At 50.9% G+C, this 11,147-nt stretch overlaps 1 protein-coding gene across 1 annotated transcript in view; it reads left to right on the forward strand.

The window, feature by feature from the left end:
* The window catches only part of SLC6A2 (solute carrier family 6 member 2), a 43,291-nt gene that overhangs the window by 20,928 nt on the left and 11,216 nt on the right, over positions 1-11,147 (forward strand). Inside the window, exon 4 of the mRNA XM_059381481.1 lies at positions 4,613-4,751. Coding sequence (XP_059237464.1) covers positions 4,613-4,751 — 139 coding nt within the window. The remainder of the gene's footprint in view (positions 1-4,612; positions 4,752-11,147) is intronic.

Genomic DNA, 11,147 nt, shown 5'->3' on the forward strand with positions numbered 1-11,147 from the left:
TCCTCCTCCTCCTTCTCTTCCCCCTCCCCCAGCTCTTCCTCCTCCTCCCCCTCGCCCTGCTCCTCCCCTCCTCCTCCCCTTCTTTCTCCCCCTCCTTCTCCCCCCCCCCACTTCTATCTTTCTGTCTTTCTCTCAGAGCATAGGATAAGAGCCTGTCAGGGCATCATTTTGAGCTAACACTAGCCAGGCAGACAAATTGGGTCAGGAAGTGTGTTCTAGATGAAAGGGAACAGAAAGTTCCAAGCCCCAGAGCAACAAGAGCTTCAAATGACGGAGAAATGACAGTGACTGGCCATGGCCAGGAGCCCAGGGCAGGGTGTGGTGAGACAGGGGGTGTGCTAGGCAGGGGACAATTAGGAAAGGCCTCAGGTTCTGCAAGGCTTTTGTTTTTATCCTTTGGACCAGGATTTCATAACCACCACAGTTTTAGCATTACGGGCTAGGAAATTCTCTGTTGGGGCAGAGCTTCCCTGTGCACTTGGGATGTTTGGTAACATCTCTGGCCTCTGCCCATGAGACAGGAGCAGCATCTCCCTCCACTCCAGATGGGACAACCCAGACATTGCGGAGCAGCCCTGGGGAGGCGGAGCCAAAACTGCCCCCTGGGGAGGCGGGGCCAAAACTGCCCCCAGCGAGGACAATAGCTGTTGGAGGTGATAGGGACCGTTTGAGGACTCAGGGGTTGGGCGAGTGACAGATTAGAAGCACACATCTGACCGATGGTTCTATAGCAGCCCAGACTGTATTAAGGGGTCGCAGAGAGACTGGGTAGTGGGGAGGCGGGGAGACATCTATACCAGTCCAGGGGGAAGAGACCGTGCGTCTGGTCTGGGACACGGCTGCAAGGGTGGGGATGTTGGTAGCAGACCAGGAGGCAGGATTGGGGGGGGGCCACACACAGAAGCTGATTGCATGGGGCAGCTGGTGTGGAGGAGTTTAAAGCCACAGTGTCTGGCCTGGGGGCCTCAGGGATGGGAGCCGTTTGGGGCGGGGGTACGTGGGCCTTTGTGGGTCACACAGCTGTGCTCACTCACTCACACTTGCTCGTCTACAGACTCTTGAGCCCATGCATGCCCCCTCTGTCCCTCTCTCCCTCTGCTGCAGCTCTGCCCCTCCTCTCAGCTCACCTGCTCCCCCACGCCCAGCAGAGAAGGTACCAGCCATGCCCACAGCAGAGGGGAGCCGCCGCCTGCTGACTCCCTAAGGCTAGCTCCCTCAGCCAGTTTGGGGGCACCCCTTAGCTCCTTTGCCACTCCTTGAAGGCTGGGACGGTCTCATGATAGTTACACTTACCATTCGTGGAGCATTTCCTGAGTTCCCTGAGTTCTAGACGCCACTGTCTCATCTGTGATTTCATCCCCATGAGAAGCACTTTCCTGAGAAGGGAAAGGGCTCAAGGTGGGGAATGTTTGCACCAGCTCCTGCGCCCACCCCCCAGCCCCATGGGAGCTCCATGTGGCGGGAGCCAACACCTGCTTGTCCACAGCCGTGTCCCCAGATCCTGACACTGCCTGCCTCACCGCAAATGTACAGAATGAGTTTGCACAATCAGAGGACAGATTCAGGCCGCCTGTCGCTGGCGGCAGGACCAGGGTGGGAGCCCAGGTCTCTCTGACCCCCGTTCTGGGCCCCGGTCTGTTTGCCTTCAGGTTCTTGCAAATAATAGACATCAGTTTGGAAGGGATGAATAAATGAATGCGTGAGTTCACGCACAGGGACAGTGGTGGCCTCCTCAAATGCAGTCTCCTGCCCAAGGACAAGCTAACGAAGTTTCCAGACTCCGGTGCATTTTCCCCATAAGTGCAGCACCTTCAGGGTCTAATGCACTGGTCCCAGCGAGCCCAGCCATCTGCCTCTGATTCTGTGGGCCCCTCTGACACTCAAGCATACCAAATATTCCAAGCTCACATTTTCTGAACTTCTCTGAGCCTTCCCTCCACCCCCCCGTAGGTGCAGAAAGCCAGTTTTGTTTTGCCAGGAAAGTAAAGACAGTTTCTAGAAGACTCAAGCTTGCTCTAAAGAAAACCTATAATTTAGACAGACCTCTTTGCGGGGTGGGGGCGGGGGGTGGTCTCAGCTTTGGCTGCCCAGGAGAATCTCCTGGGGAATTTAAAAGATGCTGGTGCCCAGGCCCATTCCCCCATGGGTTCTGAGTTAATTGGTTGAGAGCAGGGCCCAGACATCAGGACTCGTTAAAAAGATCTCTGCCTGATTCAAATGTGCGGGGTAAGAATTTGCTAGGCCTCCAAGTGACATTCTCCATACCTTGAATTTCTCTTTTGGGGGGAGTGGAGGGAGTAGAGGCGAAAGAGGAGGGAAGGAAGAAGGGGAAAGAGAGACAGAGATGCAGACAGGCACAAAGACAATTGACACCCCCCGCCCCCCATTTATCCACTGTGGTTGTGCAAACTTTTGCCACTAGTGTGTCCTCCTTTTGAGTTAAAGCACTCCTCTAGGGAAGGACAATATATCAAGATACTTTTAGCTTTTAACATGAGTAGCCCTGGACAGTGTAAGGGACCTGGACAGAAGGGTGAGGACCCCTCCAGGTTGGGGGAGGAGCTGCCGAGAGAAGTGAGGGCCTGTGGGAGGCTGACCCTCTGGGCTCCCTGGTTCCTCTTGGTTGGGTCCTGGGTCTCATTTTTTAGAAGATGGGTTATTGGATTTAGCTAGAAAGGTTGTAAGCAGTTGTTCTTGATCCAATAATATTCTCTGAGTTAACAGGTCTACCTGTGAGGCCAGGGTTTAGCACCAGGGACCCAGAGATGGCCCATCCACCTCCTCACCCCAGGGAGAGCCTTGTAGGCAGCCAGCCTTCCTGTGGCAAGAGCAGGCATGGCTTGGGAAATGAACCAAGAGCCATGGGAAATGAAAGGATTGAAAGATCCATGCCAGGGGTGATCATGGAGGCCTCCCAGAGGAGGTGACATTGGAGAAGGCCTTGAAGGGTATTGGTGGTTTGTAGCCTCTGAGTGTGGAGTGCAGTGGAGGACGGCAGGGACGAGTTCTGGGTACCCTTGAAGCTCTCTCAGCTCCCAACCCTGGCCACACTTTATTGTGACTGTGCTTGTAATCCTGTCACTGGTGCTAGAATGTAAGTCCCCCGACACACACACACACACAAGGCATCGTGTGCTGGTGAGGCCCAGGATGAACCTGCTCCCAGAGGACCCTCACTGAGGGACAAATGATCTGGGTGCAGGAAGAACATCTTCCCAAGCTGTCCCCTCTTCCATGGAAATAGTTTTGCCTTCTTTGTCTTATAAAGATGTGGAATTGGGGGCAGGGAACCTCCATCCCCTGGGACCTGGTCTACTATGTTTTCATTTGGTCTAACTTGACCTTCAGGTAGATCCTAATGACTTAGATTAGATTCTAATTAGCAGTTGGTCATTTTCTGTGCAATTCTATTTATTGTTTCTTCATGGTTGATCGAAGAAGGAATGCCAGTAGTCTCCAACCTCATTTTTCTTGTAGTTGTTTGTTTTCCTTACTTTCAAACACCTCACTTCTTATTGAAGGACACCACATTGTAAAGAAGTGCATATCACTGAGGGGTGGTTCCAGAATGCCACAGATGGATTGCAGCCATATTACCAGCGCCCAGATCTAGAAACGTGACTGACTAGTGTCCCAGAAATTCCCGTAGCATCCCTTCCCATTCTCCCCCACCTAGGGAGCACCTGCCTTTCCTGACTTCTAACTCCTGGGGTTAGTTTTGCCTGTTGTAGTTTATATGAGAGGTATTAGACAGAAGGTACCAACTTCTTTGGATTTGCTTTTGAGTTCTCACAGAATTTTGTGTGCGCGGTCCATTCATAGAGAACTGGTTGCTTCATGATATCTCATTTTATGAATGTGTCATGATTTATCCATTCTACTGTGGATGGGTATTTGAGTATTTTTTCAGTTTGAGGTGATCGTGATTCATGCTGCTAGGAACATTCTAGAATATGTGTTTTGGTGAGCATATGTACACATTCCTGTTAAGTGAATATCCAGGAATGGAGTGGCCAGGGCACGGGATATGCCTACCTTTAGCTTTAGTGGTTCTTCTCAAAGAGAAGGAACGTTTGTTCTCATCTTCGTCCCTAGACAGTTTAAACTCAACAACGTGAACATTTGGGATTGGATGATTCCTTGCTGTTAGAGGCTGTCCTGTGCGTTGTAGGATGATACCGGTCACAATCCTCCAGATGCCAGGAACACAGCATTGTCCCCCGGGTTGTAAGTTCAGAGTTACCCCATTGCTCCTATTGAGAACCACTGCTCCAAGCTGTGAGTTCTTGAAAGGCCGGAACTTTCCTGTTATTTCCCACCATCTCCCCAGGACCAACATGCTGGTGGCACTCAAGAGATTTGTGTTACTGTTTTGAAAACAGAGGTGAGCAGGAAGAATTTGACAGATGATCTGTTGACCCAGGGAAGGCCCATCCCCAGCCCTGGCCACCGCTGTGCAGGACAGGCCCACACAATGCGGGGCAGTGGCTGGTGCAGCCCAAGGCCAGTCTCCATCAGTGAGAGCTTGGGGGGACTGGCCAGTGGTGCCACAGCCTCGGTCATCCTGCCTGACGCCACCATCTCCCCGGCCCCTCCCCTCTCCTCCGGGCAGGCGTGGCGTCCTGCACCTGCATGAGAGCAGTGGGATCCATGACATTGGCCTCCCCCAGTGGCAGCTGTCGCTCTGTCTGATGGTCGTCGTGGTCATCCTGTTTTTCAGCCTCTGGAAAGGTGTGAAGACATCAGGAAAGGTAATGTCTTTGTTTCTATTTAAGTTGGAACGTTGGCCTGAAAAAGAAGTTCTTTTTTGTCTAACTGTCACTAGATAATTGGTAAAAAGCCAGGTTGGGAGTGGAGGTATAGAGCCTGGCTTTGCCTCGTCCCCACCCCCCATGCCCAGCTTGGCCATTGTCTGACTGGGAGGCCTGCAACAAGTCCCTTCACTTCCCAAAGCCCAAGGCCTCCCAACATCGGGGGTAGGGGGTGCAGCAGGGTTCCACACTTCTCTACCAAAGCTTGTGGGGATTGGGACATCCCAAGGGTCTTGGGGAAAAGCTAAAGTGACTTATTGACATGTATTTGACAAATTACAAATTCTGGTCTAAAATCTGATGCCCATTTGCATCCTTCTCTGGGATATAACCATTTCCTTCACTATCAAATCCATGTGCTTCAGCTGGCACAGTTCTGAGTGACTGCGAAGGTCTAGGTTTCCTGGGGGGAGGGGCACAGGGAGGAGAGGGGCGGGGCCACCAGAGTCTGCATTCTGACCTGGGTGACACTTCCCCCTGCCCCTGGATTCGGTCCCTCGAGGGAGAGTATACGCATCTCATGACCCATATTGATTCTGAGCCCAGGAATGTCAGAACAACCCCATTTGGACCCTATGGGGTCCATGGGGGGTTTGATTGTCCTCAAGAGGCTGTAGTTGAGAAATGCTCTTTCAGTGCTGTGATTAGCTACTGCCGTGTAACAAAATACCCAAGACATAGTGATATTAAAGAACCATTTTGTTACCTCTTGTGATGCTGGGGTTGACTGAGATCCAATAGGCCTTCTGCTCCATGTGATGTGGCTTGGCTCCCTATCTGGGGGCTTGGCTGAGCTGGAATGTCCAAGATGGCGCACACTCAGGGATGGTAGTTCGTGCTGGCTGGGAGCCCAGCTGCAGCCGTCAACCAGAGCGTCTTGGGTCATTTCCACAAAACCTGTCCAAATGGCTTGGGCTTCTCACAGCATGGCGGCTGAGTTCCAAGAGCAGTTCCAAGCAGACAAGCCCCAGTGTGCAAGTAGCTCTTCCCGTCTATGGTTGCGTCATGCTTGCTGTTGGCCCAACGGCCAAGATAAATCTTGTGGTAAAGCCCAGAGTCCATGTGGGTGGGGACTAACCCAGGTGCAGATTCACTGGGGGTCACGAGGCAACAGTCTACCATAATCAGGGAGGTGTGACTTTGTGAGAAGCCCCACTGGACAAATGATGGGACAAGTGGCTTGTGTCAGGGTGATCCCTGGTATTCCTAGAGTCCTTGGCCATGCCTTTGAGAAAAAAGATAGTGGCAGGAGACCAGCAGCCAGTATGTCAAGAAAGACTTGACATGGAACTTCCTCTCGGCATGATGAAGACACAGTGTCTGCCCCAAGGAGGACCCCACCACCAAAATTGCAGACCAGGGCTGTGAGCAATTCTGATATAGGGCAAAACTAGGTGAGGACTGCTACCGTCCCAGCACCTTGCACGTAGTAGGTCTTCGGTAAGTATTTAGTGAAGGATTCATGAGAAAAGGAGGGAAGGTACAAAGAAAGGAAAGAGGTGCATGGATCATAAGTTGGGGAGCCTCCCTGAGTGTTCTTTTGAATTCAGTGCAACACGTTTAGTGTCTGTGTACACCTACTATGTGCAAGGCTTGATGCTAGTACTAGTGGCATAGGAATAGATGAGACAGGGTCCTTCCATGGCTTATCCTCTTCTGGGCATTACAGACAGGCGTGGGTCACCCAGTGGGACTAGTTTCTTGAGTCTTCATCTAGAGACACGTATGCCTCCCTCAACATAAACAGTGATGGTCACAAGCTGTACACACACTAGTCTATGTCTTGCTTTTTTTTTTTTTTTTTAATTTTTTGACCTTCCCTTAGAGGTCATTTCTCATCAGGTACTTGGGTTGCATTTTAACTGAAGCACAAACTGGATGTTTCAACGGTCCTTAAATCAATTTAGCCGATCGCCACCATTTTTTGACAAGGAGACGGATTGGACGCATCTAGTCAAGGCAGAGCTGGCTTGTGGAGTTTGGATTTTAGCTCTAGCAATCCGCGTGTTTGCATGTGTTTTGTGTTAGTATGCAAGGGGTTTATTACCATGAGTTGTCGTGGTGAAGAAAGTGAGAGATCCTGCATCAGCATTCGCTCTTGGAGCTAAGGACCATGGAGAAGGTGGCATTTGGCCCAGGTTGCTAAGGACAGGAGTGTATAGGGACAAGGCAGAAGGAGAGGATCTTTGGTAGGAGGAACTGCCTAAGTAAAGTCACAGAGGAGCCGAAGCCCCGGGCCGGCCTAGTCCAGCCCCTCTGTGCCTTTCCTGGGTATCAGGAGCAGGTGGCAGAATTGCAGAAGGGCTTCTGGCCTGGGCATGAGGCCCCCACAGCTCCTGATACTCTGTTTCAAGATGAAATGCCCTATAGCCATCACCAGAGTTGGTACAGCCGGTCCCACCTACCATAGCCCTTCCTTGGGAGCAGAGCCGGAGTTCTCTGCTGGGAGACGATGATAAGAAGACGCAGGGCTGAGCATGCTCAGCTCCTCTGCGCAAATGCTCCTTCAGGGAGTCACGCCTTCCTCTTCGGGGTGTAAGGAGGGGCAGGTGTTGGGAAGGTTGCCCTGGGGAACCCCCGCCCCCGCAGGTGGAAACGGGTCAAACTGCAGCCACAGCCTACATTTCCCGTAAAACCCCCCCAAAGGAAGCCACGGTCCACATTTTGCGTAAATCTCCCAGCGTTCTGGCAGCTGAACGGGGAAGGGCCCCTGGCATCCCCTGGGGAGGGAGCTTTCCAGAATGTGGGACCTCACTCAGGACATTCCGCTGCCCTGTCTTGAATTGTTTTTATAAACTGCTCGCGAGAAACTCGAGAGCGTTGCTTCTTTCTGCCTAGGCTGTATCTGGAATGGGACGGAGTTTTTCTTAGCTGGCTTCCACAGCCTCCTCGGAGCAGCCCGAAATGAATTGCAAATGTTCACACTTCCCGTCTTGGAAAGTGGAGGCTCCCTGCCTAGGAGGAGATGTGACTCCACCTCCGCAGCTGGGAGGGTGGGGGGCGGGGCACAGTCTGAATCAGGGAAAGGGGTGACCCCACACCGCACACGCTGACCTCAGCTCACTGACCACCTCCAGGTTGAGGGCAAAGGTCTGAGTGGGGAGTTAGTTACCCCGTCAGCGCGCACACTGAGGCTTGCAATCCTGGAGTCCTGTCTGCCTCCCCCATCTCCGGAGTCCTTGGCTGACCTTGGCTCTTGGATGATAAGCCCGGTCACCGAGCCCCTAAATGTCAGACTGGAAGGCACACAGAGGCCATCTATTCCACGTGGCTTGTACACACCGGGAGGCCGAGGCCTGGAGGGACACAGGGTGTCAACCACAGTCTTGAACACGGCCAGGACTTGGCCTTGGCTCCTAGATCTACAGTGGAATGAGCTATTAAGAACATGGCTTTGTGGCCAGACACCTGGGTTGGAGTCCAGGCACCACTCTTTCCTGCTGAATGACCTTGGAATTAAGGCTGCTCCCTACCGAGGGCTGTTAATAATTATGGCCACTGGCAGGATGGAGGAGAGGTCCTTGGTGCAGGGCTGACAGGTGGAAATTGCTCAATAAAGGACCCTCATCCTCATCCTGCCTTTGACTCCTCCTGCGGCCCCCACTTCCAGGGTTCTGTCCCCGCCTCAGAAGTTTGCAGACTCCGCTGCCCGCTCTGTGTAACTGGGGGAGGGGTGGGCCCGGGCTCCTACCTGCTCTGTTTACATATTGGACTAAATTTTCAGAAATCTTGAGCTCCCCTCTTCCTGCAGATAAATCAAGACAACAGAACGGGCTGGGAGCTGGGCCACCGTGTTCTGCCCGCGGCACAGCCAGGCTCTGGGCTGTTGGGGGAATGGGAAAAGGCAGAACATCCCTCAGATTTTAGCAAAGAGGGGTGGGGTTGGGGACAAAGCTGGACCAATTAAAAAAAAAAAAAAAAACCCTCAAGTTTCAGAATTTTTAAATAGAAAGGTCATTTTGTTCCTTGTGAGTTTCAAGTCGTAATTCTATCCAAGTCTTCCCCCTGATGGCTCCATGGGAGCTGGTCTGCCTGTCTTTAATGACTGAATCAGACCCAGTTATGGTGAAGCCTATCATCTGCTTATGAGCAGTGAAGAGGCTAAAATATTTACAGCTTGGTGGGTTTTTTTTTTTTTTTTAATGTAACATCTGTACATACCCCTCACCCCACAAATCTTGTATGTCTTCATTATTTGTGCAAATGTCCCTAAAACCCAGTTTGGAGGATCACACATTCTGAGTCATTAGAGGTTAAATCAATGCAGTTTTGAAAGGATAAAGCACGGACATTTTTCATGCCTGTGTCGGAGGAGACCTTAGCGGTGACCCCAAGCAGTGCTTCTCAACCTTTAACACACATGAGAATCACAGGGAAGCCTTGTCAAAACTCAAGATTGCTGCGTCTCACCTTGATAGTCCGATTCCATAGGGGTGGAGTGGGAGTTTGCCTTTCTGACAGGCTCCTAGGTGATGCTGATGTCTCTGGTCCATGGGCCTCCCCTAGATCTGGGTAATCCTTTGCTTAATGAATGGATCTCTGGTGAGATTTGCACACCTTCAGTGGCAGGGACCTCACCATCTCCCCATCTCCCTGGGAAACTGATTCTGTCTTCAGGGAGCTCTGTTCATTAGATCTTCTTTGTTGTGATTATCAGCCATTGGTTTGAGTTTGGCACCCTGGAACCAAGCACTTCTTAGCCTTTATCCATAAAAAAAAGGAAGTGGGTGAGAAATTGGATTTGAGGTGATGGAAAGCACTGGCCTCCCTTAAAGACTGAGGACACTTGACTAAACAGTGGGCTGCTCGTCCCTCCTTTTATGTCCTGCTAAGAGACTGGCCAAGTCTGGCTTCTTGTGGCCAGAGATGCAATGAAATTTAAAATTTTGAGAGCAGAAAAGCCTGGGGTGGAGATGACAAGAGCCCAAGCGTCCCTTCTCTTTGTCCAGTGTGCATACTGGGCATGCGTTTGTAGGAGCTAGTGACTGGCCAAGGATCCAGGGGCCTTCCTTTTTGCACAAGATTTTAGGCAGCTGAACTCACTTCTGTCAACAGTTTCGAGAACTTTCCATAAGACCCAGATGGTTTCACTTTCAGTACATGTGCATAGACAAGACAAGCTCCCCTTTCTTGATGCTTTGCTGCCTCAGAGTCAACTCAGTCATGTCCTGATATTTCTTGTGTCCTGATATGTTCCCAGTTAAATCCACATTCGAGCCTCAGACATGGCTAATGAGTGCTGCCTGTGGATCCCTTGGGAGATTCCTTGGAGTCAGACCTGAGGATGCTTTTTGATGGGTGGAGTATGGTCTCACCTGGCCTGTGGGGCTGGCCATGGGGCCTGCAGCTGGTGCCAGGAGTTGCAGGGGAACACAGCAGTTAGGACCCACTGCAAAGGTACATGAGGGCTCCTCCCATGCCTTTCACCAAGGAGTTAGACCTATTGGTCCCAGTTTAGGAGAATAAATCCAGGATTAATGTGAGGCCAATCAACCAGATGCAATGGCTGTGCTTTTCAAGGCATGTTTTCCTCCTTACTTGCTTTTGACAGTTTGTCCTCCCATTCCTGCACTTCTGAAAGAAAACAGACCAACAAAGCCTCCACCCCCTCCTGCATAGAGCAGGGGAAGGATGGAGGAACAACTGGATAACATGAAACAGAGGAACCTGATTCCTCTTCTGGTTCCCTCAGAAGACCTGAGCAACCACTGACACATTTAATTATTCCTGAATCATTTTCTCATTCATTCACTTGCTCATTCTTTCATTTGTTCTTGGACTAACATGGTCATCCACTAATCCTCGAATATCACTGACTCACTTATATGTCTACCCATCCATATACTCAACAATTTACTTACCCAACCATCTATCTACATTTAACTATCTACCCAACTGTATATCTAGCCATCCAATCATCCATCCATCCAATAATTTATCTATACAACTGTTCAATCATCCATCTATCCATCCATCTACCCAATCATTCATCTGTGTAACTGTCCAATTATCCATCCATCCACCTACCCACCCAACCCTACATGCAATTATTCATCCATACAACTCTCCAGTCATCCATCCCTCCATCCATCTACCCAATCATTCATCTGTGTAACTGTCCAAACATTCATCCATCCATCTACCCCTCCAACCATCCATCCAATCATTCATCTATACAACTGTCCAGTCATCCATCCATCCATCCATCCATCCATCCATCCCTCCATCCATCTACCCAATCATTCATCTGTATAACTGTTCAATAATCCATCCATCCATCTACCCGTGCAACCATCCATCCAATCATTCATCTATACAACTGTCCAGTCATCCATC

The sequence above is a fragment of the Mustela nigripes genome, chromosome 17 (genome assembly GCF_022355385.1).
Source record: "Mustela nigripes isolate SB6536 chromosome 17, MUSNIG.SB6536, whole genome shotgun sequence".
Lineage (NCBI taxonomy): Eukaryota > Metazoa > Chordata > Mammalia > Carnivora > Mustelidae > Mustela > Mustela nigripes.